The sequence below is a fragment of the Solanum lycopersicum genome, chromosome 4, assembly GCF_036512215.1.
Source record: "Solanum lycopersicum chromosome 4, SLM_r2.1".
NCBI lineage: Eukaryota > Viridiplantae > Streptophyta > Magnoliopsida > Solanales > Solanaceae > Solanum > Solanum lycopersicum.
This window is the reverse complement of record NC_090803.1, coordinates 1,971,812-1,990,575: the sequence shown is the minus strand read 5'-3', so window position 1 is coordinate 1,990,575 and position 18,764 is coordinate 1,971,812. Positions and strand designations below refer to the sequence as shown.

Sequence of the window (18,764 nt, the reverse complement as noted above, 5' to 3'; positions counted from 1 at the left end):
TGGTGCCATAATCAGAAAATTAGAGATAATAATTTTGCATTAAACAAGTCAACATGAATTATAGGACCCCACAAACTTTAATGCTCAATTAGAAAAAAAAGTGGACAAGTTGGATGAGCTAATTATGAGTATTAATATTTTAATATTCAGTTTTTAGTTTAGATTCACACTATATAAAAATTAATTATTACGCTAAATTTATTTTATATTTCTTTTCATCTTAATTTATTTAATATATTTTAATTGGAAACTTTTTTTTTTTAAAAAAAAACAAAATTTACAGCTAAATAGATAATATAATAACTATTTATATAGTTATAAATTATTTTTCATTAATAAAAAAATGTGAACTAAAGTTTACTTATTTTTAAAAAATATATAAGAAGATATTATTCTGCTAAAATAATTTAAAAAGAATAATATATTATAGCAAGTGGAACAAAGAAAGTGGAGTATTAAATTATTAGATGTATATATGGCCCATCATTAACATACATTTTGTGTTACATCAGCAATTAGTGGATAATTACTTTACTTTTGAACAAATCTTCATAGATTAGGAACCCCACAATTTTTAATGCCTAATTGTTAATTGTCAAATGTAGAAAAGTTGGATGAGCTAACGATAATAATAACATATTTGGTAAATTTTATAAAATGGATATAAATAAAGTAAAATATGTGCACGTGTTATTTCTATTTGTAATTTTGTAAAGGTAAAAAATTATTTTTGAAAGATCATTAATTCAATGAAAATATATCAAATATTGATGAAAAGAAAAATGACTATGAAGAAATATACCGTGCAGAATAAACATACAAGAAATAATAGCGTTATCGAAATAGTGTGAGCACTTAAACATAATAAACAGTAGATGATAAAAAATAACAAAAGCAAGCAACTATATGAATAAAGTTAATACTACCACCAGTTCTAATCTGATTGAAAAATAAGACAACACTCAATTACCTATTAATTTTTTTTCTTAATTGATCACCGACTTAGATATCCTCTTGTCTATAGTCATGTAAGATGTAGGTGCATAATGACATGTCTAATCATTTACACTAATACTTCTCCAGTTTACTTTTATATCTCCTCATATGTTCATCGTCTTCTCATATGCGTAGATCATCTCAATCTTATCTCTCTCATTTTTTCACCACAAAGGTTACTCTGATTTTATCCTAAACATTTTATTCTTAATCGTATTTCTCCTAGTATGTACACGTCTATCTTAAAATTTTTTAATTCTACTTTTATCTTTCGAAGAAATTTTTTTGATTAGGTAACACTCTGCCCCATTCATCATAACTAATATAACAATTATAAACTTACATATATTTCATTATGCAGGATGCCGAAGGCAAATTTCTATTTCATCCATCATATTGTAATATGATGTGAAACATTATCATCAATATATACGTTCGCTTAGATTATCGATCCAAGATACTTGAAAACTTTATTCGTTGGATATAATTTATGTAATAATTTTTAATTTCACATATATCTTGTGAATTCCGTAATTGAACTAACATTTTAAATATGACACTTTAGTCCTACTCAACATAAACCCTTTAAATTCTACGGTATGCTTTTAATCCTCCAAACCATCGTTATCATACACTAGATGATTTTTTTTTAGAAATATGGCACATCATTTCATCTACCACCAAGAAAAAAATATGAGGCTAAGAGTTGATCCCTGGTGCAATTGTATCGCAACCAGAAATTGCTTTGAGTCGTATTTTATTATTTTAAGTCGGACTTTAATTTTATTATACGTTTTGTAATCTCTCTAATGTAAGATACGAGTACACCTGTAACCTCAATACACCAACACAGAAATCTCTAAAAACTTTATCACATGTATTTTTAGGTCAGCAAACACCATATATAAGTCTCTATTATTATCTCTATACCGCTTCATCTATCTTCTTACGTGATCATCAATTACTACTATAGTTGAATATTCCAACATGAATTCAAATTAGTTTTTGATAATAGAAACTTTCCCTCGTCCTCATCTCCACTATTCCTTTCAACTTTCATAATTTGTCTGTCGCAATTCCGAATATCACCGTTATTCATATATAATAAAATCATTATACTTCACCTATATTTCAGACTCGATCGCCCTCCCTTTTCCAATCTTAAATAACCTCTTTAACCTCCTCAAACTTCATATGCTCTACCGACTTTTTATAAGCCGCCAACCTTAAAAAATCTATAAAAAAGAAAATTAAAATTAAAGATTAATTTATTTAAATCTCAAAATTTAAAAACTATCAAAAAAAAATAAAATAATTATTTTTAAATATATATCAAAATAAATAAATACAATAATATTTACATCTAATTTAATACATTTGACTTTATAATAATTTTACCAAAGTCATTACGAGTCAGAAATTAAAAGAATAGCGTCATCTTGGTCCAATTTTCATGGCCATATATTAACTTAGCTCAAATCTACAGTTTTTCTTCTATATTAATAATAATTAATTCGAATTCAAATCACATAACTATTATAAATTTTTTTATCTATATAATTTAAAATTTAAAATCGAAGAGAAGCCGTCGAATCTACTGCAACGATATCACAGCTCTGAAAATACGCGTAAATATTCTTTGAACTTTCAACTTTATCAGACTTTTCGTCTCACTTCACCTTTACCTAACTCTCAGATCTGAATTCGATTCATTTTTTTTTTCTCTCTCGGAGTTTTTGTGAATGTAGACAAAATTTGACAGAAATAGAGATAAGATAAGGTTCGCCATTCAAGGTTTGTCGCTTTTCACTGTTTACGCATTCAATTTTTATATATATATTATATAATAATAATAATCGCATCGGATTCCAATTCCATTTTTATGCTGTGTATGGATTGGGTTTACTGCGTAATTTAATGGCGGAGCTAAGATTTTTATATAATTTTTTGATAGGTGAAAGTATTAACTTTTTTGTACCTACCTGTCTCCGCCTCTTATGTATGTATGCCCAGCTGATGTATTCAATTTTGGCTGTTTCTTCAACTTTATGATTAATATTTTTTATTGATTAATTAACAGGGAGTGTATATATATATATATATATATAAATTAAAAAAATATAGAGGGTTTCAACTGGGGTTGGCTTTACCTTGTCAATTTATGGAGTTATAAGCAAGTAGTAGAGGAAGTTGTCAATTATTAATTCCTTAAAGGTGGGAACTTGGAAAGGGGAAGCAATTATTGTCTCTTAAGAGCTGTTTTCACCTCTCTTTAGAGACTTATTATTTGTTGAGGTATTTTTTTGGTTCAAGATTTAATCTTTTTTTTGGATTATCAGTTTTGTTGAGTTTTTTAGATATTAGATCTTTAATGTAGTTGAATGATGAGGTATTCTTTGATTCAAGATCTGATTTTTCTTTTCTAGTTGACTGTATTGAGATTTATTTGGAATGTGGTTTTTTTTGTTCTTTGTTGATAATCATGTTGTCCTTGACTAATTCCACGGGATGGTATGTAATTGAGTGGATGGAGTATGGGGTTGATGTTTGTATGTATATGTATAAGTCTGGCAGATCACATAGCTTAAATCTGGTGTTGGAGATCTCTTAAGTGTTAGTTATAGGTCTCCCATCTTTCATAAAATGTGGAATTTTGAGTTATTAGCATTCAGTCCTTTTAATCAGTGAGTAATTAACTAATTATTGATGCATTGCAGGTACTGAAAGTGAATCAAACGTTGTCCATCTTATCTCGAAGTCTAAGTATAAAAAATGGTAACTTCGTTTCTTCTTTGTCATTATCTAGTTAAAACATCCGTTGGGATGGGGTGGGGGAAGAGATGTTTTGAATTGATTTGCAGTGTATCAATTTAGCACTTTGAAATGTTTTAATTCTAGTGTGTTTATTTGTTCAGCTATTATCTTGTTTGCTACAAATACAATACGCCCAATGTATTCCCACAAGTAGGGTATGGGAAAGGTATTCTGTACTTGAACCTTTATCTTCTACCTTGGGAGACATAGAGGCGATTTCGATAGATCATTGGCTCATGATATTATGTTGTTTACACTTGCAAAAGAACCTGCATTTTTGTTAAAACAATTGGAAACCATTATTTCTTTCATGGATTATAGCAAATATATGTTGTTCAATGTTTGAGGTAGAGCTTGTTATTTAGATCATAGAAATGGGAAGAAATGAGGGAAAACATTTCATTTCAGATTTAAATTTTACAGTTATACAGAAAATTTGGGATTTTGATATATCCTTCTGCGTCTTATTTTGACCTCGTCTCTTTCTGTGAAGAGAAATCCTAATAGTATCTCATATAATTGAAGGTAATGGATTTCAAAGAATTCTTCACTGAATATGGTGAGGCTCATCAATATGAAATCCAAGAGGTCGTTGGCAAGGGAAGCTATGGTGTTGTTGCAGCAGCAATTGATACTCATACTGGAGAGAAGGTAGCAATAAAGAAGATCAAAGATGTTTTTGAGCACAGCTGTGAAGCCACCCGCATCCTGAGAGAAATAAAGCTCCTTCGGTTGCTTCGGCACCCAGATATTGTAGAAATAAAGCATATACTGTTGCCTCCATGTCCAAGGGAATTCAAGGATATTTATGTTGTTTTCGAGTTGATGGAATGTGACCTTCAGCATGTAATTAAAGCAAATGACAGTCTCACTGCTGAACATTATCAATTCTTTATGTATCAGCTTCTTCGTGGTTTAAAATATATGCATACAGGTTGCGATTTCTCTTTCTGTTTTCTGGTAATTGAAGAACCTTCTGTTTTACATATGTTCTTATGACTCATTCCCACATTTGTTGATTTAACAGCAAACGTGTTCCATCGGGATTTGAAGCCAAAGAACATTCTAGCAAATGCAGATTGCAAGCTGAAAATTTGTGATTTTGGGCTTGCTCGGGTATCACTTGGCGATAACCCATCTGCTGTTTTCTGGACTGTATGCTTCATCTCTTTACTTTAAAGTTTTCTTAGTCTATCCTTACTACAATAGCCTCTCTCAATGCCAACATTGAAGTGTTGAGTTAGTACACCTGTCATATAAGTGCCAGATTCTTTGTGCACCGATATATCCGACACCACTCTTAAGCTGTTAATTTGTTACACCTGTAATTTCAAGTTAAATTCTTCATCCTTTTTCTCTAAAGGACTACGTGGCAACTCGCTGGTACCGTGCTCCAGAACTCTGTGGTTCCTTTTTTTCCAAAGTAAGTATGATGGTATACAGGTAAATAGGCATGCTTATATACATTACTTATATGATTGCTAGTACTGCTCAAGTGCATGTTCTCATGTTAACGTTGGAAAAGAAACTTATATTTCATATCGTGTGACATTTTACTTAGCATGGGGTTTTGCTTTTACAATATTCTTTCATCTTATGGATAGTGAAGTTGTTCCTTTGCTTCCTCATTTCTTGTTTGCAATCTTCATTTTGCTGGTGTCAAAAATTTATGTAAGTCATTTTGAGTAATTAATGATTAGTTAGTTGTTAGAATTGATGCATCAAGATGTCATACCATTGCAGAAAACCTTTTCTTCAACTGTTTAGGTCAAAGTACTTTCACCCATAGTTTACTTTTACTCTATTTTTGGATGTTTTATACTCAATTTTATGTTCTTTATGCAAAAATGATGTGAAGACATCTTTTTTCTTACTTTTGTCTTATTTGGTGGTTCTTTTTTCTGAATCATCTTTATTGCATAAAGGTTTTCTCCATGCAATGGCTAAAAATCTGTCAGATAGCAATTGCTTAACGCTGAGACCATATTAGGCTCGAGAAATGTCTATTTTTATGTAATGAGTATTCATCTCTTCTAGTCCCTTAACCAGTCCGGGATGCTATTCTTTTAATTTTTAACAGCTGTAAAGTTGGTAATCTCTTGATGTTTCAAAAGATACTGTCTTCCCTTGACAAAGCACTCGAAAAGGGTACTTTGGGTGCTGTCTCATCAATTTGATCTCGATTCTAGCATCATCCTCTTCAAGTACACAATGACATATAATCCTAGTTTGTCCATAACATTATGTGTTTTAGTCATCTCTGCCGCTCTGCATATGTCATGTAGTAGGACCTTCAAGGACTTTTCCTCCTAATCTTGGACGTGTTCTGGATAGTTCTTGGTTTCTATGGTATTCCTTGTCATAAGTGGAAAAAAAGTATTAGTGCTAAGATGTTACACAAACTTCTGCATAATAAAGTTATACTGTGTCTATGAGCATTAGGTTTTGTGCATGTAAGCCATTATTTTTTCTCACTTGTGGTAGCTTAATCATGCAAATGATCTTTCAGAAATTTGTACATAATCTAAACCAGAGACTTAATTGCAGTATACCCCAGCAGTTGATATCTGGAGTCTAGGGTGTATATTTGCAGAAATGCTCACAGGAAAACCATTATTTCCGGGGAAAAATGCGGTTCACCAATTGGATCTCATAACTGATTTGCTTGGTACACCGTCCACTGAAGCCATTTCAAGGGTTTGTGCTTTCTATCAATGTATTACAGTTGATAAACGTATCATCTAGTAATGAATCTTGAATATATCTTTGTTCGCAATTTTCCTGATATTTGCAGATTAAAAATGAAAAAGCAAGGAGATATTTAAGCAGCATGAAGAAGAAAGCACCTATCCCTCTCTCACAGCAATTCCCACACGTTGATCCACTAGCTCTAAGATTACTTGAGCGGTTGATTGCATTTGATCCCAAAGATCGCCCTTCTGCTGAAGAGGTAGGATGTAGCAGCGGTCATTAGGCCTTTGTCTTTAGTTTGTATAAAACATATTTTTTCCTAATACTAGCATTCATTAATCTACTCAGGCGCTAGCACATCCATATTTCCGTGGTTTGGCCAACAAGGAACAGGAACCATCATCTCAGACCATCTCAAAATTCGAATTCGACTTTGAACGAAGAAAACTTGGGAAAGAGGATATTAGGGAGCTCATCTACCGAGAGGTAAATCCGTTAACAACCATTTTCATCTTTGCTCGATCTTCTTTTTGCACCTTTTTCTACTACTTATAGTGTACATTGTCCTCAACTGTGGGCAGATTCTGGAATATCACCCTCAAATGCTGCAGGAGCATCTTCATGGCACTGATCACACTCACTTTATGTATCCAAGGTAATGCAAACTTCTCGCTAAATAGTTCATATTTGTTGCTGCAGTGAACACCTTTTCACCTGATGATTTAACTCATTTTTCCATGGTCTTTGTGAAATTTGTCTCCACCCCGCCTAACATCATCCTAAAAAAACTTATTGTATTACTTGTGTTGCCATGTATCAACAAGAAATTTCATGATCCGCATATTGTATTAGTTGAACCTTTTAGGATAAGGACTGGCGGACCTATGGTAGTAGAAGTCATAAACCTCTTCAATGATGCTTATCCTTCTGTCTGCATCATTCGCACTGATGTTCTCGTAATATTATTCTTCATGTTATTCTTATATTGTCCCTTCATTTCCTCCTGATGCTTGATGCATATAGTTTGATATATCTCTAACAGATATTTGATGGTGATAAAAAGGAGAAATCTGCTGCTAATGAGAGTCACAAGTTTTTCTAGATTGTGATATCATTCAACACAAGGTTGACCTTGTGTTGTGATATGTAGATGAATGCACTTGTGGAATAATTGTGATTTGTGAGAGAAAAATATTTAGATTTTTGAATGAATGGGTAATAATTCATTGCGTAAAATGGACCATGTGTATTCCCAATATAAGACAAGTAGATCTGCCATGATGTTTCTCTAGAAGTAAGACTTGCCATTAGTCAGATAGGTTGAGAATTCTTGCCTGTTTTGAGCTTTCTCTAGAAGTAAGACTTGCCATTAGTCAGATAGGTTGAGAATTCTTGCCTGTTTTGAGCTTTAAATCAGTACTAGTGTTGGAACCTGTGAAGAACTGTACTAAATGTGAGTCATAAACTCATAGTGCATCTAATACTTGAAAATGGAAAGATATTTTAGGACTAATTTTACCATTTTTGATAATTAAAGGAAATCGATTCTGCCACTGCACATAATTAAAAAACTGGATACTGATGAGCTATCACTTACACAAACTGTGATTAAGATGTGATGTTTTCCCCTTACATATCCAGTGAGTCGTTATGTCTGCAAATGATACAGGCCCCATAGACCAGGATTCATGCTCAAACCTGTGTATATTTAGTTCAACACTTCTCTCCTTTTACCTAAAAAGTTTCTATTTTCTACATTTCACCTGCATTTTGCTCTGGAGCCCTTTCTGTTCTGGTGCATGCGATACGGTGCATGTTAACTTACTGTGCTAATTGAAAAAATACATTTTTAGTGGGGTTGATTGCTTCAAACAACAATTTGACCATCTCGAGGGGCAAAGTGGTAGAGGTGGAAGTACTCTCTTTCCAAGACGATATGCTTCTTTGCCCAGGTGAAATGCCCTTGACCTTCTCTCTTTGATTTAAATAGTAAATAGCTGTAATCAATTTCTCTTACCTGAATAGCCTCATTTCTATCTTCAGAGAACGAGTCTGTGCTTCCACAGAGGAGGAAGCTGATAAGGATGGTGAATTTGAAAGGCATGTTGTAGCTTCTATGGCTCAGAGATGCCTTCCAAGCCCCCCGAGTTCCCCCAAGGTCAAGAAACCGGATATTGCTAATACAGTTGAAGGTCCTAATGAGGCTGTCCATAGTACACCAACGAATACTGAACGCTGCATGCTAAGAAGTTCTAGTATTAGTTTTTCCAAATGTGTTGGGGCCATATGGGACTGCGAGGTAAGTGTTTTCTGAACTATAAGAAGAAAAACACTAAATCAATCTACTATCAGCTATGCCCCAATCTAAAATTAGCCGTGCTTAGGAAAGCCTGTATTTTAAAAATATAGTAACATATAACTCAGCCAAAGTATAGGGAGTAGACCTAACATGCTTGCTAATCACTTCACATTTTTTTCGTTATTTGAACGAACAATAGGTAAAAGAAATATGAGTTGCAGGAAAATTGATATATGAAATGTTCTTTTTTTTTTCCTAATAGTCTCATCTTGTGTTGCTCGGACTCTCCAAAAAATATTGTCTCACCCTGTGTCGGATTCAAAAACACACTCTTTTTGGAGTATCCGACGCACACCCTTCGATATTTTTGAAGAGTCCGAGCAATACAGATCCCATCTTTGCCCCCCCCCCCCCCCTCTCATGGGTCGGCATGAAGGCTAGACAGACGGCATAAAATCATGGGTACATTTTATTTCCTTTAGTAGTGTTACTTCCTTTTTTCTCCGAATTCATCGTTTCCACTTCTAATTAGCTTCTAGACTGGTTTTTCATTTAGCCTAGAGTCTATCGGAAACATCTTTTGTACCTTAGATATAGATATAAGGCTTGTGTACACTGTACCTTCCCCAGACCCCGCTACATTGTGTAACTTGTTGTAAACATTTTTCTTTATGATCAAGGAGGCTATTAAATGTTTGTATTAAGGTGTGCTGAGTTAGTATTATTATTGTCACATATTGCAAAATAAAAGGTGCGCGATACTGTAGAATTTGCTTTTACCGTAATACCTGCATTTCCCTCAGGATACAACCTGCAAGCCATATCAAAACGGGATTAATAAATCATCGAAGACAGCTTTATATGCTTGAACATTTTAATTCTGGATGGATAAGGAATTGCTAGATTTCTGGTAAGTGACATACTGATTGCTAATGGGAGTCTGTATTGTAAGCTGTTAACAGTTTGTTTCTCTTTGACATCGTCGCTTACATATTTGTTCTGACTTCAGTTGTCGTTACTATTATACTGATTTCATTAAGACGACAGTAGATTATTCTGATTGAATATCGAACATCGTCCTCATGCCCAAGTAGGGATTGTTCATTTGCTTTCTGTTATGTCCAGTATCTTCCAACTATATTATCGCTATGGTTCAGATGTAATCCCAAGCAAGTTGGGGTCGGTTACGTGAATACTGGGGTCTTCATAGTCCATAAATTCATGTCTAACAATCTAATTTTTTTGAAAAAATAATAATGTCAAGTTGAGACTAAGAGGGTGATTTATACTTTAGTATCTACGCGTTTGGCAAATACAAAAATGTTTATTAGTGAAAAATCTAAAATTGATCATTCCCAATTTAAAAGATTTTTCACCTTTATAATAAGCACTTTTGATTTGTTTGATTTCAGTTTGAAGAATGTTTTTTTTAAAAAAAAAAAAATCGACCCAAATAATTAAGGTATTTGTCTTTATATGAATTCAATTTCTGTCTATGCTTCTATTTCTTTTTTTTTTTTACTATTTTAAGAATCGTTTTGATTGATGTTTAAAATGGCTTGTTTTTGAATCTTCATCATTAGTTAATTCAATTATTGTCAAGTTGACTTGGCATATCAAAATTAGATGATCTTGATCACCATAATCATAATTATGTAGAAATTCACCAACATGCTTTTTGCTTAAAACATGATTAAATCAAAAAGTCAAACCGATATTTGACCGGCGACCTCTTGGTATCAAATTTTAATCATTTTAGACACCTCATGTCATGTTTGATACGTCATTTTAACACTTTTTTCAATCACGATAATTTTCAATAGTTAGATTCAACCTAAACCTTTCTAAATTAATTCTTTTACTTTGTTTACTTCAAACATTTTTTTCAAGCTTAGCAAAATCCAACATTATCAATTTTTCTCCAAACACAATCCAATTTATTAAAGATATACCACCATATAAGCTCAATGGAACATTACTCCGTCAATGAGACCACAAATAACCAATCAATTTTAAATATTTCACCGTTGTGTACTCATGGACGAAAACGGAGGAGAAATAGAGAGGAGCCATATCCAGGAATAACAATAGAGAGGAATTTCGATTTCACGAATCTATTTATTCAATATAATCACTCTTAACAACTCATCATATCGATATGAGATAAGCTAGGCTAGGTTAATACATATTCAACAAGTTACATAACTGTTGGTTCGATTTCTATCAACGAATTCAGCTTCTTGAGTTAGATTTAAACCTGCTCAAGATGCAGATGAGAGGACTCAAATCATCGGTTTGCTTCTACTGAGCCTTCCGCTAGCCACTTCCATCTAGCTGTCCATGAGAAGCGAGGTGTGCCATGTATAGCTGAACCATCATCACATACACGAAAAGTTATAAATATATAAAACGCGTGCAAGACATGAAGTTAGAACATTGTTGAGAACTCGAGTTATCATTTGACTTCCCAGAGATGCAAATTTCAGACGTCCTACACTTAGTAGACATGACTAGTTACAACGTCTCGTTCTATATCTCTCAGACGAATGATTTACTTAGCTAGAACTAGCATATGAAAAGAGATTTCGCTTTTATGTATGACAGGAAAAGAACACTGCTATCACATTGTGAGAGAAGTATGCAAGGCATTACGAACTATAGTGTAAAATTTAAACAACGCGGATATCTGATCAATCAACTTACCGCATGGTATGCATATGGTGATTTTCCTTGACGTTCAAAATGTTTAGCCAGGACGGACCATTCGACTGGTCCCCATTCTTCCACTTCAAAAACATTCCCCAACGCTGCTTTATATAACTAAGAATGAGAAAGAAAAGTTAAATTCCATAAGAATCAGGAACCGGTAAGAAGGGGAATTCCATGATAATCGGAACTTTTCCATCTTCATGCAATCGGACAGACCTTAGCTGTGTCAGTAAGGATCTCTGTTCCAGCTGGATAAGAAGCATAGAATTGGTCAGCTCTCGAGTACCCTGCTCTAGTACTGTAATACCCAAATCGACATTGTGATTAGAAACAACATATCTCTAACTACAGCTGCGTGAGCACCAGAGGTTTGTACAAAGAAGCTTTCAAGCCAAGGTATATATCTCGGCGTGTTATTACAGACGATTATAACCAGTTGTATAGATTATAATGATCAAACGTTAAATCTATTTTAGCAATTCTCCGAAAAACAGAAAGCTACCAGTGTAACTTCTTAGTGTGGTTAGAAATAAGCAATAGAAACTCATAAACACTCACGTGTTGTTGGTGTACGCATATGTGATGACTGTAACGAAGCAATAGAATCCAGTATAGGACACAATTCTCCGGAACTTTTGGATCTTCAAAATGTCGTTCCATCCTTCATACAGCCGCCACATTTTGTATTGATCCGCTGACCACGGAAATACCTTCAACAAAAAAAGAAGCTAGTAGCTACATGAATGTTAGACTGAACATGACTTGCCCACTTCCCCACCTTCATTTGGATTGGGAAAATTTGATTTTATCAGGAGTCCAAAAGAAGTTTTATTGAATGCGACCTACCAAACCAAGAAGACTCAACACAACAAATAACGAGACAAAAGTGTATGAGTCTGATTAAAGAACAAGCTTTTCCATAAGGACCGTAACCAAATCCACTAAGAAGGTTCAAACTCAAGGACTATCGCCTAGTAGTCAACAAAGTGGGTTGAGAACCATGAGGTCTCAAGTTTATATTCCAACAAAAACAAAAACACTACGTGATTTCTTCCCATCTGTCTTAGCCTTGTTAGACAAAGTTACTTGGTACTTATTGCTGGTGGGAGGTGTTTTCATCGAATCAATCGAGGTGTGTTATAGCTGGCCCAAACACCATTGTTATAAAAACAGCTAGAAGGATTGTAACCACATTCGTAGGCCAACAATTTTCGGGATAGATCAAACTATAAGATAGACCGAGTGGGATCAAAGAAACTAGCGAGGTGATTACTGAATAGATACAAATCGATGCAAATTCTGACGTTTATAAGACTATAAAAGCTAGGATTAGGTGCTCGAATACATTTTTGCTATTTCTTTCCTTTTTGCGATTGGATTAGTACAATTATTGATAGCATTATAGAGTGATCCAACTCGAACAAGACATTTCATCAAACAGGTTATGTGCGTAACTTCCCATTTCATTTTTTTCCTCATAAAACCTCAAACTAAAAATCATAGCAAAGAGGGCCAGTTCTCCACAAACAAACACCAAAATTGGAAAAAACTTCAAGGGGGTAACACATAAAACTACATGAATCAGCCAAATAGAGTAAAAATTCACACAAAAATATAGATGCTCTAATTACAAAAGGTATTGATTTTAAGTATCACAACGTAATCTGAAAAGTGTTTTGATTCTTCTTCCGATGATTTCAAGGTTCATATTTTGTTTTGTAGCAATTTGTGCAATGAAATTAGCAATGTCTCAATATGCATAGTTGAGAGAAATTATTGAAGAAATGAGAATTGAGAGTAGAAAGCTTACCGGATTTTCAGCTCCGGCGAAGGGGAGGCGACACGGCAGATGACAGTATTCAGTATTTTTCTTCTTCTTCAGGAGTTAAAACTAGGGGTGTCAAAATATTTAATTCTTACTAAAATAAATTTGGTTTAATTTATTTTTTTTTCAATTGATTTTGTTATTCAATTATGCAAACATAATAAAGTTATATTTGCAAGTTGAATATAATTTATTTTTCTAAATTCTAAATCGAATAAAAAAATAAGCATAGGTAATTATTAATTCAAAATCAAATAAAAATTCAATTGAATCGATTTGATTTGATTTCATATTTCGATTTAATTCAAATAATGCACATCCTAGGTCCTAGTTAAAACTACACTTAACTTAATAGAATTTTCCTTTTTTTTAAAATTTTGTTGGGACAAAACTACTATATCAAGAGACAAGAATTAATATTGAGAAAATAAAATAAGGCAAACCTTTGAGAAAAAAATAAATTTTTGTGCTAAATAAGAAAGATAGAGATATTTTTAGATCAAATTATTAAATAATGATATTTTTTTTTGATTTTGCCTAGTTGAGTTATATTTTTAACTTTTTTCTATAAATAAAAAAGAATACTTAGTAGTAATTATTTCCTGCATCCATCCAGAAAGAATAACAAAAGACAAAGGTGTAGCTCAATCAGTTGGTTATGTGAACTCTAATATTGTTGTGATGATTTGATTCTTCCCCTAGCTCCAATTTAAAACTATACTATATTATAGGCGAAATTATGGGGATAAACAAACATATAACAATTAATTAGCTCACATAACTATACTTTGAATTAATTACGACTCTCTCCTTTTTTCTTCCTATCACAATCTCTCTCGCTAGATATACAAATACATACGTATAGAGTTACGTATACACAATTATCTGACACATATACATAAATAGTCCGCCTCTCTCCACTCTTTGCTTCTCAAGCTCGCCTCTCTCCTCTCTCTTCCAATCTCGGTCGTATCTCCTATTCTCACTTGTCAGATATACAAATACATATGTATACTAGTTTTATATATACAATATACATTTTAGACAAATATACGTATATAATTCACCTCTCTCCGCTCTTTGTTATCTCTCACTCATCTCTCTTCTCTCTCCCAGTCTCGCTCATCTCTCTCCTTCCTCTAGCACGTAGCTACGAATCGTAATTAGCAAACTAAAGTTACAAAACATAATCAAGTTATTTTTAAGTGACTATATGTGAAAGTTCCTCATTATTATATATGTCAAATTTTATCTTTTGCAATAATTTTTAAAGTTTTTGCTCTATTTTCTTTTTTTCAAAGCTAACAATCTATCGAAAACATCAAGTATGTTATTATTATTGTATTACTTGTAAATTTTTTTTGAAAGAATTGAAGTGAAAAGAAAAGGAAAGAATTTACTTCTTTATTCAATAATTCATAAAATTAAATATGCAAAGAGAAATTCAAGATGTAATTTAATAAATAAAATATGAGCCCCTACCTCCACCTTTCCAACACGTGTCATTATTAGAGTCCATCACGACGATGAAGTTCATCTAACTTATCGACACATCCATCAAAAATAAATATTTGAACATGAAATTGAGACCTAAAACTATAGTACCAATCAATTATTATGTCTAATTTCAAAGTAGTAGTTGGTCAATTTGTTGTAAATTTCTCATTCAAAAAATGAACACCAAAAAGGACCTACTTTAATTTTTGTAAGACAACTAAAACCTATTAATGTTTGGACAATTCTATGAATCAAAAATGACTTTTGGACATGTTATCAAATAGCTAGAGATAAGATTGATTTCACTTTGTTCACACATTTAACAACTACTTTTGTTCTAAAAATAATACTATAGTAACATGATCATTCTCAAATAATTAAGTTAAAGGCCGGTCATATGAATTGATACTCATTATATTTTCCTAGTTAAGATTCTCAACACCCTAAAGATTCTCGAGCATTATAACTGATATCCAACAATCTCTTATCGAGTGAACCAATCATAAGCAGTAGCATAATCACCCAAAAAGTGAATGTAAATCATTCGGCATCCCCATATCAATACCAAAAGTATTAAAAATAAAATGTGATTAAACCAAAATCATTGGATTTAACCCGTGTGATTAGAGATTATGTTTAACAATAAAATCAAATTAAAATCCCCATCGGAGATATTATTCTTCAAGGTTGTATAAGCTAACTAACCCCCCACCAACTCACTTATTAGATTTTTACTTCCATTAATTAATAAAATTTGGAAGGCCTAGTCCTCACTTAGTCGATTAACATATATACAAACAAATTTATTATTTTTTTTTAAAAAAAAATATGCTTACATTTCAAATAATAAATAAATAAATAAATATGTCACTAATTATTTTCCTAAAAAAAATTATGAAAAATATTACCATGTGATGAAGATATTTAGAAGCAAGAAAGTGTTACATTTTCTATATGGTAATAATGTTACTCAATCATAGAGTTTCAATTGGATGATTTTATTTTTTTTATTGATTTATGTGCAGAAATGCATGTGTATTAATGTTAATTTGCCAACATTATTGCTGAATTTGTGTTAATTAATCACTGAATTTAGGGGTTTAATTGGATATTATCCTTCACGTGTCAAGACCTAATTCAATATTATTAGAGGACAAACCATATACAATAAATAAATTGTATAAAATTATGTTATTGGATTTATTACTTATAATATATGGTGGTTTAATAAATGCATAATTAACATTTATTAAATAAAATTATGTCCGCTTGAAAAATCAGGGGTGGATCTGATTGGTAGGTGGAAAAATTATATTGTATAGCCGTTCATTAAAATAACAATTTGTTTAGGGAATATTTTATTTTTTTTAATACAAAATAACTTATATACATTTTATATATTTAACTAGAAACTATAATAGAGCTAATCTTAATGAAATTAATATTTTATTTTAGCTTACGTATAAATATTCCCTAAACAAAACGATTTAATTTATTTTTATAAAAAATATTAATAAATAAATGGAAACCCCTCTTATTTGGATAAGAACTTTTTTTTCTTTTTTAATAAATACAAGTCAATTAAAGAAAAAGATAAGATGGAACTTTTGTCGAGGGCTATTTTGAGGGCACACATCAATGATATGAAGGGAGAAATGTTTAATTTACATGTGAAATTTGACATTTTTAGTTTACTAATAAATTTAAAATTACTATGATTCGTCGAAAATATGATTACCAAGAGTAATTTAACATATTTAAGAGTTGAGAATCTATTTTTTATTATTATCTATTCTTTTTCACGAGGTACATAAATTAAGTCTAACATTTTTTCTTTTTAGAAGAAAAAATAACTATCATATTGTATGATAGAATAACATGATTTTTTTAAATATTTCTATTCATGTCCGATATATATAGTGGAGATTTTTCTTTTTCATTTACTGATTCATAATGAATATAGATTTTAATCATCCACTACATATTCATTATTCTTTTTAGATTTTCCATTCGCAGAAAGACCGAACTTAATACCTCTAATAAGAAATAAAAAAATATTTATAGTACCACTCCACTATAACTCAAATTAATCATCACGATTCGTATTGATAACTTAAAAAATCTTTCTAAATGTGGACACACTAAATTTTCAAAGTAACATATATGGAAAAAATATTAATAAAAGCAAATTAAATTAACACAAGAGTGTGATTGCTACTAATATTGTGGACCAAAAAGCAAAAAAACGAAAGTCACGGAAAGGTCTAAAATTCACAAAAATTATTGCACGTGAAAAGTTTGTTAAAATAAATAATCCAAACAAATTTCTAATTTTTGATTGGCCTTTCAATTTTTGACCAATTATTGAATTTATTGGCAAATATCATTTTCAGAGTCTACTTTATTATTCAATAATTTGCAGCTTGAGGACCCCTTCTTTCACTTTACAGCACTTGTTATTATAATTATTACCAAACTTTGACCTAAAATGGACAAAAAAAAATAGAAAATTAAAAAAGAAAGAAGATGGCAAGTTAACTTTCCTATGGTAGGTTAAAATAAATTAAAATATATACCTTTTAGTAGTATGTCACGACCCAAATCGGGCCGCGACTGGCACCCACACTTACCCTCCTGTGTGAGCGAACCAACCAATCTAAACCTTAACATTTCAATATAATATCAACAGAAAATAATGCGGAAGACTTAAACTCATTAATAAAATAAATAACTATTATTATCCCCAAAATCTGGAAATCATCATCACAAGAACATTTATGATCAAAGTACTAAACTAAGAGTATCCTAAAAAGCTAAAACAAGTAAAAGCTAGTCCATGCCGGAACTTCAAGGCATCAAGACATGAAGAGGAAGATCCAGTCCAAGCTAGAAGCATTAGCTCACCCTGAAATCCGGTGTAATGAAGACTGGCTAGAGTTGCGGTTGAGTTGAAGACGATGGCACGTTTGCTACACTCCACAAATAACAAAGAAGAAAACATAAAAGTAGGGGGTCAGTACAAACACAAGTACTGAGTAGGTATCATCGGCTAACTCAAAATAGAAAACAGTATATACCAAGTAATATCATAAAATCAACTATGATACTCAACATGTAGCATTTACAATTACCATAACCCTTGGTTACAACACCAAGTTCATCAATGAGGATTCACGCCTCCTCATCATACTCATTTGAGATTTAGGTTCATTAGATTGAGTATATTAACATCTTTCAAGATTCATTATCTTTATTCCTCTCGTGTCGGTACGTGACACTCCGCTCCTCATATACTATCCTGGTGTCGGAACGTGACACTCCGATCCTCATATACTATCCTGGTACCGGAACGTGGCACCCGATCCATATTCTATCCTGGTGTCGGAACGTGACACTCCGATCCTCATATACTATCCTAGTACCGGAACGTGGCACCCGATCCATATTCTATCCTTGTGTAGGAACGTGACACTCCGATCCTCATATACTATCCTGGTACCGGAACGTGGCACCCGATCCATATTCTATCCTTGTGTCGGAACGTGACACTCCGATCCTCATATACTATCCTGGTACCGGAACGTGGCACCCGATCCATATTCTATCCTGGTGTCGGAACGTGACACTCCGATCCTCATATACTATCCTGGTACCGGAACGTGGCACCCGATCCCCTAATCTCCTTCTATCAATTCATCAAGCCTTCTTTCTTACCAAGGCATCATCAATCTCATTATTTTAGTTCATCACGCCTTCTTTTATACCAAGGCCTCATCATTAACAAAGAGATTAGGGTTTTTCAAGATTTGGGATTCAATAACTTCATCATGCTTATATAATCACAATTATATAATTACATTCATGCAAGCATACAAGTAAGCACATAGCAGGGTTTACAATATTATCAATACATATCATTCGCTATTAAGAGTT

General features: G+C 32.5%; 2 protein-coding genes across 10 annotated transcripts; one reads left to right on the top strand and one right to left on the bottom strand.

Annotated features, from left to right (window-relative positions):
• Window positions 1–2,500: 2,500 nt before the first annotated feature.
• MAPK14 (mitogen-activated protein kinase 14) lies at window positions 2,501–9,890 on the top strand. 7 transcript variants are annotated; one of them, XM_010320814.3, is made up of 13 exons: window positions 2,501–2,624; window positions 2,730–2,790; window positions 3,714–3,771; window positions 4,336–4,744; window positions 4,838–4,965; window positions 5,174–5,233; window positions 6,358–6,507; window positions 6,605–6,760; window positions 6,850–6,987; window positions 7,083–7,156; window positions 8,355–8,453; window positions 8,545–8,800; window positions 9,604–9,890. In XM_010320814.3, the coding sequence occupies exons 3-13, from the start codon at window positions 3,769–3,771 to the stop codon at window positions 9,667–9,669; spliced, it is 1,539 nt and encodes a 512-aa protein (XP_010319116.1). In that variant the 5' UTR covers window positions 2,501–2,624; window positions 2,730–2,790; window positions 3,714–3,768; the 3' UTR covers window positions 9,670–9,890. The 7 variants fall into 7 exon arrangements, with proteins under 7 accessions (XP_010319116.1, XP_069152436.1, XP_069152435.1 ...); XM_010320813.4 differs by lacking the exons at window positions 2,501–2,624; window positions 2,730–2,790 and adding exons at window positions 2,897–2,995; window positions 3,077–3,291; XM_069296335.1 differs by having other exon boundaries at window positions 2,524–2,790.
• A 984-nt stretch (window positions 9,891–10,874) lies between these two features.
• LOC101262711 (uncharacterized) lies at window positions 10,875–13,779 on the bottom strand. 3 transcript variants are annotated; one of them, XM_004236962.5, is made up of 5 exons: window positions 13,320–13,779; window positions 12,068–12,219; window positions 11,726–11,807; window positions 11,504–11,620; window positions 10,875–11,167 (listed from the first exon to the last, which is right to left on the bottom strand). In XM_004236962.5, exons 2-5 carry the CDS (start codon window positions 12,187–12,189, stop codon window positions 11,117–11,119), a joined length of 372 nt encoding a protein of 123 aa, XP_004237010.1. In that variant the 5' UTR covers window positions 12,190–12,219; window positions 13,320–13,779; the 3' UTR covers window positions 10,875–11,116. The 3 variants fall into 3 exon arrangements, with proteins under 3 accessions (XP_004237010.1, XP_004237011.1, XP_010319392.1); XM_004236963.5 differs by having other exon boundaries at window positions 12,068–12,237; window positions 13,320–13,477; XM_010321090.4 differs by having other exon boundaries at window positions 12,068–12,244; window positions 13,320–13,475.
• Window positions 13,780–18,764: the final 4,985 nt, after the last annotated feature.

Coding starts and splice junctions, on each gene's coding strand:
- MAPK14 (XM_010320814.3), top strand. Junction 4,745..4,837: donor TTTAAAATATATGCATACAG/GTTGCGATTTCT, acceptor TTGATTTAACAG/CAAACGTGTTCCATCGGGAT. Junction 8,454..8,544: donor CGATATGCTTCTTTGCCCAG/GTGAAATGCCCT, acceptor TTCTATCTTCAG/AGAACGAGTCTGTGCTTCCA.
- LOC101262711 (XM_004236962.5), bottom strand. CDS start 12,189: ATGTGGCGGCTGTATGAAGGATGGAACGACATTTTGAAGATCCAAAAG. Junction 11,808..12,067: donor TATGCGTACACCAACAACAC/GTGAGTGTTTAT, acceptor TGGGTATTACAG/TACTAGAGCAGGGTACTCGA. Junction 11,168..11,503: donor CACCATATGCATACCATGCG/GTAAGTTGATTG, acceptor ATGATGGTTCAG/CTATACATGGCACACCTCGC.